The sequence below is a fragment of the Drosophila yakuba genome, chromosome X (genome assembly GCF_016746365.2).
Source record: "Drosophila yakuba strain Tai18E2 chromosome X, Prin_Dyak_Tai18E2_2.1, whole genome shotgun sequence".
NCBI classification, from domain to species: Eukaryota; Metazoa; Arthropoda; class Insecta; order Diptera; family Drosophilidae; genus Drosophila; species Drosophila yakuba.
The window spans coordinates 8,030,854-8,044,580 of record NC_052526.2 but is presented as its reverse complement, the minus strand read 5'-3'; the positions used below and the strand labels follow the sequence as shown (position 1 = coordinate 8,044,580).

Below are 13,727 nucleotides of genomic sequence, written 5' to 3'. Positions count from 1 at the left end.
ACTTTTCTTTCGCAACATTTGGCCAAAAACCCCCAAGTTAACCAATTAATTGTTACCCTGGCAACCCCAACAGCTGATGGTGATTTACTAAACGGAAGCAAAGGGGATGTTTTAACAGCGCATGAGCTGAAAAGGCGCTCTTTTTAATTCCGAATTTATAAATAAAATTTAAAAATAACAAAAGTAACGATCTAAGTGCTTTTAAGTACTATTATTGATTGTAAAAAAAAGTGCAAATTTGTAGTAAATAAGGTAAGCATTATAATCAGCTAAAATTAGGAGTAAAAACCTATTCCTAAGATCTGTGAAACGTTAATCTACTTTACTTTGAAAAACGATGCGATGCTCTTGGTGCCCTTGGCTCCTTTGGCCAGGGCCTTCTCCTTGGCGGTCAGCGAGCGCTCCTTAAGAGGCGCTGCTGTGGGCGAGGTGATGCTTGCATTGGGATCGCCATCGCTGTCCACCAGACCGCTGGACTTTAGCTTTGAAGCAGCATCGCTGTCATTTAGCTTGATCTTCTTGGAATCGCTGCCCTCGTCCTTGCCCGCCTTCGATTTGCGCTTTTGGGCAGCTGCTTTCTCCTCAACAATCGCCTGAATCTCGCTGGGAATGTGCAGGTAACTGGTGAGCAGGTCATGCAGATCCGCATCTAGGTATCGTCCCACAATATCGCAAGCCATACGCGTGTAGTCCATCTCGTTGCTAACGTTCTCCGCTGCCAGTTTCTCGCTTCGCACAAAATTCTGCGACTGCGCACTGTGCCCGCAGTGGACTTGCTTCTCCTTCAGGATCTTCGCCACCTGGCGCGTCTTCAGAGCCAACCAGGCCAACGTTCGTTCTTGGTTGTACTTGTAGAACTTTTGCTCGCCGGAGCTCTTCACATCCACCACGCACTTAAGATTCTCTGGGTCGAGGATCTCGTTAAGCAGACGACTGGTGCTGGCCTCCTCCACGGCAATGTTGTCCAGCGACATTGCTCCTATTTCAAATTAAAGAGTTTCAAATATACAATGCAAATATTCTTTATAACAAATAAGTATATCTTACTTTGCGCACAATGTTTTCGGAGGTGATGGAGAGCCAGGAGCGTGGAATCCACGGCCGCAGTCATGTAGATTCTGCCATTGGAGCAGACCTCGCTGTTCACGAGCCAACTGCGACGTGGTTCCGTGTACTCCACCAGCTCCATGATTCTGCCATCGGGATGGGTCATGAACAGTGCCTCCTTGCCATGTCCGGGATGGAAAAACCGCTCCAGTCGAAGGTGCCCGTCGTCCGCATCCTTGGGCAGCAGTTCCTGCGACATGAACAACACCTTCTTAAGCGCCGAGGCCTTGGACATCTTGGCAGAGCCCTCCGCATCCGGTTCCGCTTTTGGTTTACTCGCACGCGTCGACTTCTTGCTCATTTTCTTGAATAGTTTCCAAGCGTGAAGCAAATGTAAATAGCAATTGGCCGAACCAAAACAAAAGTTTTGCCGCCTTTTTGGCTATCGATAGAGGCCTATCGATAATTTTGGTATTTAATAGTTGGAAGTCTCCGAATTTTAAGTTGTGCATATAAACTAGATTCTTTATATTATGCTAAGTAGTTGAACTTAAAATTGTTACTGCCACTAATTCTGGCATTTAATTTTACAACTTGTCTAAAATGAGTATTATCTTATGTTGATATCAGCGGTCACACTTTTTGAACTGTTGTTCAAAATGATGAAATCGTTTACAACTGAATATTGTTATTGAACAACAAAATGAGCGTAGATATAGCCAGCACGATTAAATTCCGGGATATTTGTGGCCTATTCGAGAAGCTAAAGGCCTCCAAAAAGGTGGCCAACAAGGAGGAGCTCCTCAAGAGCTACTACGAGTCCTTCTGCCGGCACCGCGAATCCTTTCGCCGGCAAACCGGATTAAACGACGACCAGCCGGAGAACGGTGTCAGTAGCTTCTATTCCGTGCTGCGACTGCTGCTGCCGGGTGCAGACACGGGTCGGGATACCTATGGATTGCAGATCACCGCGCTGGGCAGGCTCTACATCAGGGTGCTCCAGCTACCAACGGACTGTGAGTGCAGAAACTTGTGGGCGTTGGAATTACGAACTTATTTAGAACCTTATTGTTGTCCACACTAGCCAGCGATGCCATCAGACTGCAGCACCGCACCGGAAACATGTACCGGGACTACGGTGATGTCGTTTATTCCGTGCTCAAGCCCAGGTGCTTTAATCCGCCCAGCGATTTGAGACTGAATCACATCCATGAGATGCTGGACACCATTGCCAATGAGGACACAGAAGGTGGGTGCTGTAACCCTCATCTGAAAGACTAAAAGACTATCACGACATCGCCACTCCTTGCAGTTAAGCAGCAGCAGCTCATCCGGTTTACGGAGCAAGCCTCGCCCGAGGAGCAAAAGTGGCTAATCCGGTTGCTGCTAAAGAGCCTCGGTCTGGGAATCGGGGAGCAGAAGATCTTTGGTGTGTTGCATCCCAAGGCGCAGGACATCTACCAGCGCTGCTCCGATCTGGGACATGTGTGCAATCTGCTGGCAGACCGGACCACCGACCTAGACGCCAGCACCAGCAAGGATAGCAAAGCGGCGGTCAAGTTTGTAAACCTGAATTCCGTCATCCGGCCATTCCACCAGATACGACCCATGCTGTGCGAACGCTTCCCGGGGGACATCCAGGAGCTAATGCAGTCGGATGTGCTCTATCTGGAGACCAAAATGGATGGCGAACGCTTTCAGCTGCACATCGATCGAGGTCGTTTCATGTACATTTCCCGCAATGGAGTGGATTACACCAAGAACTTTGGTCACAGCTACGATCACGGCACCTTGACGCCAAAACTGAGGGGTCTTTTGCCTCTCGGCCTAGAGTCCATCATCCTCGACGGCGAGATGATGGTGTGGGACACCAATCAGCTGCGTTTTCGGGAAAAGGGCGAGAACACGGACGTGAAGAGCCTGAAGCCGGAGGGCAGCTGGCAGCCCTGTTTCGTGGTCTACGATCTGCTGTATTTCAATGGCCAGAGTCTGCTGGACCATACCTACATTCAGCGGGCGTACAAGTTGCAGAAACTCATTGTTGAACAGTCAGGTGTGCTGCAGTTAATGCGTGCCCGCAAAATCGGTTCCGTCAAAGAGTTCAATGAGCTGTTTCAGCAGGCACTCGACTCTCACGCCGAGGGCATTGTGCTGAAGAAGCAGGCATCCAGATATCAGCCTGGCGTAAGACTGGGCGGCGGCTGGTACAAGGACAAGGCTGATGTGAGTAGAGTATATTTATTGCAGAGTGGAATAATATAAGCTCACTTCAATTTTCCAACCAGTACATCAAGGGTCTGATCACCGAGTTCGATGTGCTGATCATCGGCGCATTCTACAACCGCAAGCGCACTTTTGTGGACTCATTTTTGCTTGGAGTTCTTCAGCCAGCGCCGCCTGGCAGCTCCAATCGTCCCGAAGTCTTCAGTATTGGTGTGGTTGCCAACAATACGAAACAGCGCGCAGTGCTAAATCACACTCTGAAACCGCATTGGCATGATGTAGTCAATGAGCCACCGCCACTGTGGTATCACTACAAGCCCAAAGATCGGTCCGGATGCCCCGATCTGTGGATCGAACCGCACAACTCGGTCATTCTGCAGGTTAAGGCTGCCGACCTGGCGCCAAATGGAGCTTTTTTCACCCGAAAATCGTTGCACTTTCCGCGCACTGAGATGAAACGAGATGATAAGCCCTGGAACGAGTGTATGACACTTAAAGAGTTTAACAATCTATGCGACGGTTCCTTGGCCATCAAGAAGTTAAACAAGCGGCAGCTGCGACTGGAGGATGTGACGACCAAGCGGAAGCAGATGCGGATGACGCCCTCCGAACGAAGCCGACTGGCATTGGCCGTCTATGAGAAGCGCTATGTCGCGAACCCCTCCACTAGCAGTTCCAAACTCTTCGACGGTCTGAGCTTTTGCATTCTGAGCGGATCTGCCGGACGACACAGCAAGCATCAGCTGCAGGAGCTGGCCGTCAAAAACGGTGGCTGCATCGTGGAGAATCCCCTGCCCAATGATCCGAAGTGCTTTTGCATCGCAGGCGATGAGACGTTTTTAGTTAGGCGGCTCATCCTTCAAAAGCCACGCACCTGTGACATTGTGCGCATGGAGTGGCTACTGAGGGTCTGCCAGAAGCAGGAGCTTGAGCTGCGGCCTAGGGATATTATAGCGGCCACTGAGCCACTGCAGCAGGATCTGGCTGAGTGTTTTGACCGGCACGGTGATAGCTACAGTAAAGACATCGCCAACGTGCAGGAGCTGCAGGACCTGCTGCAAGACATTCATTTGACAGCTGAGAACGTGGTTGGCATAAGCGCATCTAAAGTAAATGCACTTGAGGATCGGCTTCTGGATGGAAAAAAGAACCTCAACATGTTCCGGCATCTTAATGCGTATTTCTACAGTCCACAAGGCGATGAATTAGCCAGGCTTTTGTTTATGCAAAACGGCGGCCGAATAGTCGACGATTCCGATCCGCAACTAAATCTTGGTTTCATCTGTATGTCTTCCGACATAGATAACGACCACTTTGAGCACTGGCTTCGCAATCATTCAAAGTTGAGCGCTGACAAAGTCGTAAACTCGGCATGGATCCATCAGTCGCATCGTGAAGGCCTCCTACTTCCCATGCAGTGTTTCGTCTAAGTCGATGGGTTTGTTAAGGATTTATTATTTTGTTAAAAATTACTTGTTATCCTTGTTATAAAATTGTATCTACCTAAATGTATATACCCATATAGACCGTTTTATACATGTAAAATAACTTGCTTCAATAAAGTCAATATTGCTGGGAGTAAGTACACAACAGTCTTTGTTACTTTTCAAAGATTTCGTTTTTATTCACATAAAAAGAGATAACGAGCAGAATAGTATTGATTCAGTTGGGGGGATTTTGGACAAATTTTGGAGGGGAGTGTAGATGTTAGGTTCGTTATTTCGCCAATTGATGCATTTGACAGTTCGGTTACAAAGTTCAGGGAGTTCCCTTCGGGGTATTCAATGGTTTAGCGGTTCTGCACTTTGGGCAATAAGAACATCAAAAATACATTTATTTTATTCATTGTAAAGTTCGATATATGTATGCTTGTATATATAACATAAATAATGTATATATCGGTGTATAACATTTAACACTAACAATTCTAAAGCGCGAGCTCTTCGCTCCCTCTCTCTCTCTCTCTTTCTTTCTCTGCCTCTCTCCATCTCACTTGCACCTACTAACGCTATCTCTATCGTTCATTGACTTGACTTTAACATTTAATTGTATGAGGAATATGCAATCTCTGAGATTGTTTAACACATTTATCGACTCTATGAACATATAGATATAGATTACGTATGTCAATCAAATTGTTTAAACTTTATCAAGCTTATCACCAACAAAAAAAAAACCATTATTAGTTTCAGTTTCTCAGTTAGTTCAATTCTTGGGAGGGGGCAAAATTCGTGGTTGGAATATTTGTAGATTTTTATACATAAATAGTTGGGCTTGGGCATACAAATGCAGAGTTCTATCGGTCTTGATCTTTATTTGGGATATAACAAGTGTTGAAGGTCATTCAATTGATAATCTGTATATTAAACTTATTCGTTACTTTTCAATGTAGTTTGGTTGTGGGTTTGTTCTTTTATATTTTCAGTTTTGTGGTTCTTATTCTGGTATGGTAAATAGGTTACAACGCTACACATAACAACTATCAACATTAAGGGTATGCATAATAATAGCGATTTTATAATAATAATATAATAGTAATAACATTAGTTACATCTTTATTTGTGTGCGTTCCTTCAATATAATTGAAAATAAAAATGATTAAATCATAAACAAAATAATAATTGCATTTTCTTTAAATCAAAAGTCTTTTGGAATTTCTCGCATATTCATTATATTCGTAGCTACTTTTGTATAAATTATTAACTGTATAATAATAATTTCTTTTCGTGGTTTTCTTTTGACCCAAACGTTAAATAAGCTTAATTTTACTACCAAAACGTTTAGTTAGGCTTAAAATGTAAAGTATACCTAAAATTCTCAAACAAATAAAAAGGAAGTTTACAAATCAGACTTAATTATGAAAATAGGTCTTCCAGCAAAGAGTGTTAATCAATTGTTTCATGAAAGTTAGTTCTTTCCATAATTATTGATTTTCAAGGTTGATATTTGAATTCTTCATTTTCTACTTTCATTCTTCACTTTCGGGATTTCACTTTATATTTCGTAGGTATATGGCAGTCGTTATCATTGTTTTAATTTAACCTTTTGAGATAAGTTGATCATTTCTTTTTAAATCAATATTAAAATAGCAAAAAAAAAAAAAAAAACAAATCATTAAATGTAGGTATTTTTATAAAATAGGGTTTATTCCTAAACGTAGGCAAATCTAAAGCTACTAATGTGTTTGTGTTTGTGGTTTTTATTCTCTGATCCCGTTTTTTATCCATCCGCTTGGTCACAATATTGGTCCACATGAAACCTTTAATCCGTCTTATCGTTTGTGTTTTTTTTTTTTTGTTTGTTGTGTGTTTCTCTATATACTACATATATACTTAAGACTAAGCCTGTGTAGGAGTGACATTTATCGTTGATTAAAAAAAAAGCAAGTCCACATAGTTTAATTTGTTGATCGCAAGCCGTTTAAACTGTAAACAATTTGAAAGAAATCAATTAGTCAGTATATCAAAAGGGGAAAACGATAGTTTGAAATAATGATGGAAAACTCACGCTGATCAAAGGTGCTCGGGTTGATGTAGCTGATTAGATCCTGATCCGACATCGTGGTCAGCTCCCGGGGAATGGGCGGCTGCAATGCGACGGCGGCCGCCGCAGCTACCGCTCCAACCGCTGCCGGGAGTATGCTGCCCGCTGTGTTTGGGGCAGATGCCTGCTGCGTCATCACTGCTCCATTGGTGGTCACTGCGGCGGTGGCCACCGACTTTTGCAGCGCATTCTCGCTGGCCAGGGCAACGATCAGAGATTCTTGTGGTGTCGGCGGCACCACCGGCAAGTGGTGACCATGATGGTGACTGGTCACATGTCCGGAAACGTGTCCCGTGACCCGATTGTGGCTATGACTGTGACTGTGACCGTGACTATGACTATGGCCATGATGACCATGATGGCTGTGGTGACTGTGATTCATCGACTGGAAGTTGGCTGCTTCTACAGCTACCGCGGCAGCAGCAGCAGCCGCTGTTTCTGGTGTGGTTGAGTGGTTCAACAGCAGATTAACTAACGGATCCGATGCCGTCTCGGCAGGATTACCGCTCACTCCGACGGCTGCCTGTGGCGAATGGGAGTGGACGCGACCATGGTGGTGGTAGTGGTGCTGCTCCTGCTCCTGGGTGGTTATAAAGTCCGCCGCCGCCTTGATAATCATGTTGCTGACCGCAGTCGATGTGGCAGTGGCTGCGACCTCTGGCTGCATAGCCGCTGGTGTCGGTGGCAGTGTGTCCACAACTCCCACACCCGATGCCGCGGTGGGTGGACTCATCATGATGTTACTCAATGCCAAGGCTGCTACCGCTGCATCCTGCTGCGTAGGTTCCGGCTGCATGGCAATGTCATTCAAAATCGAGTTGGCCATGGTCACTTGGTGGGGTGCCATTATATTGGGCACCACGGCCGTGGCCGCTCCGTTTGCGGAGCACAAAATCGTCGATGGCGAAACGGCGGGATTCATGATGATATCGGTAGACAGACCACCGGTGACATCAACGGGCGCCGGGCCACCCAAGGCAGCAGCACCGGCCAGTGCCGCCGCCGGTTCCGAATTGAGTATGATGTCCTGGGTCAGGGGTGAACTATTCGGGGAGGTCTCACTGCCACTCATGGAACTGCTGGAGTTCGTGGAGCTTAGGGACAAACTCCGTTCCAGCACCACATTGGGCGGCGCAATGCCCACTTTGGCCTGCAGAATGTCGGTCAAAGCGTGATCAATCACCGCCGAGGTGGTGAACAGAGCCGGTTCAGTGGTGCCATTGCTGGATACCACCGATGTGGATTTGGTCAGCTCATCGATGAACTTGTGCACCTGTTGCTGCTGCTGCTGTTGTTGTTGTTGCTGCTGCTGCTGTTGTTGCTGCTGCTGTTGTTGTTGCTGCTGCTGCTGTTGCTGCTGCTGTTGTTGTTGGGGCTGCTGTTGTTGTTGCTGCTGTTGTTGCTGCTGCTGCTGCTGCTCTTGCATTTGCTCCTGCATCTGCTGGTGCTGCTGCACAACATGCTTCACAATCTCGTTCTTGACGGCCAGTTCCACCGCCACGGCCACCGCCGCCGGATCAATATCCACTGCAGCGGCCACGGCAGCAGCTGTAGCAGGTGCAACAACGGCTGGGAAACCGGGCAGACTGTTGGACTGATCGTACATGATGGTGTCCAGGCTGGGCTTTCGTGCAAAGCGATGATACTGCATGGCTGCATTCGGGCTGTCCGGTGTGGATTCACCGGTTAGGGGACTGTGCGAGTTGCTGTCCTCCAGTTCCGTCTTCAGGGCCTCCGCACTGGCCGCCACTGCGTTGAGATGGACCAGCTGCTGGTCCGTAATCATCGGGGTGACACTGGGCAGCGAAGAGCGTCGAACGCCCATCGGTATTTGGGTGGTAATGGGCGGTGGCATCATGCCCGAATCGATCTCGTGCTTGGCCTCCACATTATCGCCTGCAGATTGGTTGCTTCCAGAGCCGCCTGCCCCACTCCAGCCACTGGAGCCACTCGCATTGGACGCTACTGTGGTGTCCATGAAACCGCTCACATCTACAAGAGGAACAATGGACAGAAAAGAAGCCTCTTAGTAATCTCATTTTGGTGGTATGTCATGCAATGTCATTGGGTCATAATATAAGAAATCATAAGAAACAAAGATGTAATAAAAGGCATTCAGGGTTCTTTTTTTTTTTTTTTTGATAGGGAGGAGTTGGGGATCTCTTAATCCTAGGCCAGGTTTCTGAGATAGAGTCTTGTGGGCAGGGGGGTGGGTTTTGCAGAGAGAGGTCCGTAAAATCCGAGTGCCTTTCACTTCTTTCCGGGGCTACTACAACTTACAAACTAAAAAAAACTTAAACTATAGCGATGGAAAAGCACTCGAATTCTCTGGATCTGCCATCTCCGCAGAGGCGTTGGTATGTAAGTCTAGATCTTAGCCACTAATTAGAACTAGATGTCTAAATTATTTTAGGTTCTTAGGAGTATATAAGCTTGGCTACGAAGTATCACAGGCATGTCCTTTCACACGGCACTAAGAAAAGGGAATAGAGCAACAAGATAGCTACGAGAGAGGTCTTGAAATATTCTTAGAACATTTCTTCTTTCAAACGGCACACACAAAAATGACTAACTGACTGACTGACTGACTGACTGACTGAATGACTAAATCAAACCACACCAAGCTGACCAGATCGATTATAAAAGCAATCATTGAACACTACGAATGACAAGACAAAAAACCCGATCGAAAATGGATCAGACAGACTCTTCTAAGTAAGCCTTAGGTCTTCATCAATCACACAGCTAGAGACAAGATTTGTTTTAATAAATATCTCAGAACACCAGACGTTACGAAACTATACAATTCAACTAATTCTCATCAGCAATCGCACAAATCAATCGCACAAATCGCATTCACCAATCGTAAAGTTTATGCACTCAATCATTCAATCACATTGGCACACTCCAAGCTTTTGTCGTTTTACTAATGAATATACTTAATAGTTACTTCTAATTGCTGAACTTAAGAACTAGTGCTTAGATTTAGGGTGTTTATGGATTAGTATTAGGAGCCAGAAAACCCAAGTTTTTTTTCCCCCAATTCTCGATTCCTAAGCGGGGTCGCATTGATCTAAAGCTGTTGTCGTTCTCTAGGCGTAATGTTGAGGCTCTGAAGTCGAGCGATGCTTGAATTTCCACTCGTTCTAGACGAGTCCCATCACTACCACCTCTTATTTTGGGTCTTTCAGAACAAGTTCCCGCTTACATTGTTATTTCTAATTGTTAAAATCATATCTTTTCATTTATACATAAGAGTTTAGGACTTTTTACTGCACCCTGCCACTGTCTGTATATTGAAAATTCCATTTAATCCTGAGGTAGCCATTGGATTTTAGTCTCGAGCCTTGGATCTTCACATAGAACTGGAAATTCTGTACATGAATTGTATGAAACTGATATTTAAAGGGTATGCAATGAATGTTCTAGGAAAGGAATGTCATTTTATAGGTTACCCATCTTTCTAAGGAAATTTCTAGAAACAAAAGTTTTCGGAAATTATTCGTAGGGGAATATACATGTATGACATCTTGCATTTTTTATATGAATCTACTGAAATATTACTGCATTTATGAAGGATTTTAAGGGATTACATGTCAATGATTAAATATATAAATTTAAACCAAATTGCACATACCCTGTCGAAAATCGAAGCAATTTCAGAACTAATCTAGCCAAATTAACTGAGACCTAGCATATGACAACTCCTGAACGATCTCAAGGTATTCACAAACAGGACAGGACGAAAAAAATCTTTAGATGGTGTTAGCTTTATGTGAGTACGCAAATATATGGTATATATAGACGCTTAAAGGTAATGCTCTAAGGTTATATGTGATATGGGTTTCCCTTATAGTTAATAGCAATGGTAAATGTGGTGTATGTGTGTGTGTGTGTGTGTGTGTGTGTGAGGGGGTAGGGTATTGGTTGTGTGTGTATTTATTAATAGACATATAGAAAATGGATTACGAAATGGCAAAAAAGAATTTGTACGTTGGTCAATCGGTAATTATTTTTTGGTAATTTGTTTCTGTAAGAGTTGAATGGTTTTTTTGTGTTTTTTTTTTTTTTTTTTTTAACCAGTACCCTAAAATTATCCTTGATGCTGTAGTTGCTGTTGTTGTTGTTGAAGGCTAGAGATGGGGCTAGAGATGAGCAGAGGTGGCTGTTGAAGTCTCGTTGGAGCTGAAAATCCGTCGCCGGTCATCATTTCGCATGGGGTTGGATAGGATATTGCTGCCTCGGTGCCATAGGTCCTTTAAATTATTTATATATCTTGATTTCTGTGTGTCTGTGTGGCGTGTGTGGGTGTGTGAGTATCGATCGCCATCTCGAACGCAAGCGATTGGCAGTCACTTATCGAGCGATTGCTGCGATTCTTTCGATTACATCGCTTTTGTCCAGCGTTGCTTTCCAGGCAAGCTTTCGATTTATTTATTCGCTTTTCGTTGGCCACTTTGCTATGGTAACTGTTCGTGTTTGTATATATAGAGAGATACAGGATATATCGGTGTCTATATACTTGTTGTATTGACTGTCGATTAATGACTTAATTTGGATTTAATTTTGGCCTTGCATTTTATAGCACTCAAAAATTTACATATTTGACTATATAGTTAGATTGAGCACCTAAATTGCTAAGAGAAGGGGAAGGAGGAAGAATATAAAGTAAAAATATATATATGCATATTTTTTTGGGAGGGGAAGGTAGTATTTTTTTTTTTTTTTTTTTTTTGTACGGTGGGGTAGGGAGTTTTTTCTTGTTTGTTTATATGTATTTTTTTTTAAAGACATCCTGATCTTTAATGTTATTTATCATTATCATTCCTGACTTGAAAAACAGATTTTATGGGGGGATCTGCCTTGCTGTTCTTCTTGTCTGGTTTATAGGTATATCCTCCCGATATTTCTGCTGCTTCTGCTGCTGCTGAATCATCGTGTGTCGGTTTATGTTCGGTTTCTTTTATGTTATATCTTTGGTTTGGTTTTTGCTTTCCTTCATCTGTTTTTTGGGTATTTCTCTCGGCTGAACATGATCAAGAAAACTCTGCAATTCATTCAAAATACCCCCGGCACAAACACACACACACACACACACGTAGTCAAATAGTCAAATAGGCAAACACACGCGCAAACACTCGACCAAACAAACAAGCAAACAAACACAGGCACACGCATAACTTAAGCAAGAAGAAAAGTACCCAAGGAAAAGCGAAACTTTTGTATCGTTTAAGTACATATTTAAAATAAGCAAGGAAATGGAAATTCGACTCAGGCATGGTTGAAAATACTCTACACAGAAAATTATATTAAAATAGAATAGAAAAAACTATTCTTCATCATCGCAAAGGAACGGTTTGGTTTGGTTTCGGTTTCGGTTTCGTTTGGAGGGAAAAATCAAGTTCATTCATTCGGCAGAGTTGTTTCGATCAGTTTCCGGTTCCGCTCCTGATTCTTTTCTTTGGTGAAGGATTGAGAGCAGAGACGAAGAGAGAGAGAGAGAGAGGAGCAGAGAGTAAGAGTGAATGACGGGAGGCGGGGGGAAGACTGGAGGAGTCGGTTCTCCGAAGATTTGCACCGTCCTGTGCCTTAATCATTTATGGTTATTAATTTAATTTAGATTTTTAGTTTTTTTGGTTTATCATTCTGTTGTTTGTGCTTATAGATTAAGTTATATTTTATGTTATACTTCTCGTTGGATTTGTTCCTTTTTCCTACTTAATTATATGGGGGGAATTGATATTGATATTTTCATGCGTTATTCGGTGCTAAATAAAGAGTAGTCGGTAATATGAAAGGAAAAGGAGTAGAACAGGAGTAGCAGGCAAGAAATATGAGTATCAAATTACCCTTCTTAGTGACCCATGTATGCGTGAATATACATTTATTTAGTCCATGTAAATGATAAGGCAATGAATTCGAGGTTTTTTAGTAGTTTTTCGAGCAAAATGTATGGAAATAATGGCCGAAATTATTATTTTTAAGCCTTAAACTAACTATTCTGAATGACATGTTTGCCTCTTTTGGCATATGGTACTCCCTTAATTGTTTGAAATACAAAGAAATAGGTTTTAAAAGTCCTCGAATTTTGTTTAATTTTCTTTCTGCATATCTCAGTTCAAAAGCATATTAATTTGGCAAAGTAATTTCGTTCAGTCTTCTTTGTTCTGTTAGCTAGCTACACACAGACTTGCTAATTGTTAAGTATATATTTAATAATGAATGCAAATACTTTTAGCCAAACCGCAGACAAAGAGCCACCAAGGAAAGGAGAGGAAAGGGAAGTAGATGATAAATAGAAGGGGAAAGGGTAGAGCAGAATAACGCATGAAAAGATCAGTTCGTTTTACCTATCGCTTATCAATTTATACGATTTGAATAGTAATAGTTTTATTTAGTAACCACAAACGGTTCTAGTTTAGCTAATTAATATTCGATTGTTGGATCTGAACAAAATAAAAAATAACAAAAAAAAAAACTTGCAGCTTTAATGTGGTTGAGGTACAATAAGAAATGACACTAAACATACACTTTAAATAACTGCCTAAACCTGAGTACCTCATGTATGTATCTTATTCGCTTTTTTATTCTATTTCGTATTACGATTTGCTCGATTTCTTTCGGGGATTCTATACAGCTAACGATTCGCGATCTCCGACTGGGAGTTTGTGGTTGGTAATTTGGTTGGTTGGGTGCAATCGAACGCTTAGTCAACAAATAGATACCTTGGGCGTGGATTGTGTTACTTAACGTGCTGGCTGCCGCCAGCGTCGTGTACTGTCCCTTGGGCGTGTAGGTGAACGTGTGCGGTTCGCTCTTCTTGCCGCTGGAGACGATCGACACCTGCACCTGGACCGGCTTCAGGATGTTCTGGTGCAGATACGGTGGCACCGTGCATATCAGATGAGTCTGCG

The 13,727-nt window shown here is 43.5% G+C and overlaps 3 protein-coding genes across 8 annotated transcripts in view; 1 reads left to right on the top strand and 2 right to left on the bottom strand.

Annotated features, from left to right (window-relative positions):
- Positions 1 to 107: 107 nt before the first annotated feature.
- LOC6524639 (ribonuclease H2 subunit B) lies at positions 108 to 1,481 on the bottom strand. The gene is made up of 2 exons (XM_002100460.4): positions 1,048 to 1,481; positions 108 to 979 (listed from the first exon to the last, which is right to left on the bottom strand). Exons 1-2 carry the CDS (start codon positions 1,406 to 1,408, stop codon positions 318 to 320), a joined length of 1,023 nt encoding a protein of 340 aa, XP_002100496.1. The 5' UTR covers positions 1,409 to 1,481; the 3' UTR covers positions 108 to 317.
- A 95-nt stretch (positions 1,482 to 1,576) lies between these two features.
- Positions 1,577 to 4,855, top strand: LOC6524638 (DNA ligase 4). Of its 2 annotated transcripts, none has more exons than XM_002100459.3 (4): positions 1,577 to 2,063; positions 2,132 to 2,296; positions 2,360 to 3,270; positions 3,333 to 4,855. In XM_002100459.3, exons 1-4 carry the CDS (start codon positions 1,751 to 1,753, stop codon positions 4,698 to 4,700), a joined length of 2,757 nt encoding a protein of 918 aa, XP_002100495.1. In that variant the 5' UTR covers positions 1,577 to 1,750; the 3' UTR covers positions 4,701 to 4,855. The 2 variants fall into 2 exon arrangements, with proteins under 2 accessions (XP_002100495.1, XP_039231623.1); XM_039375689.1 differs by having other exon boundaries at positions 1,923 to 2,063; positions 2,136 to 2,296.
- Positions 4,856 to 5,567: 712 nt separating this feature from the next.
- Positions 5,568 to 13,727, bottom strand: part of LOC6524637 (basic-leucine zipper transcription factor A) — a 39,014-nt gene continuing 30,854 nt past the window's right edge. For 4 of the 5 annotated variants that reach the window (XM_039375672.2, XM_039375678.2, XM_039375668.2 and 1 more), the window contains 3 exons: positions 13,539 to 13,722; positions 6,778 to 8,805; positions 5,568 to 6,695 (listed from right to left, as the gene is read on the bottom strand). In XM_039375672.2, the coding sequence (XP_039231606.1) occupies positions 6,691 to 6,695; positions 6,778 to 8,805; positions 13,539 to 13,722 (2,217 nt within the window). In that variant the 3' untranslated portion in view covers positions 5,568 to 6,690. Of the gene's footprint in view, positions 6,696 to 6,777; positions 8,806 to 9,975; positions 11,451 to 13,538; positions 13,723 to 13,727 lie in introns of those variants that run through there. The other variant, XM_039375680.2, reaches the window with a different exon arrangement.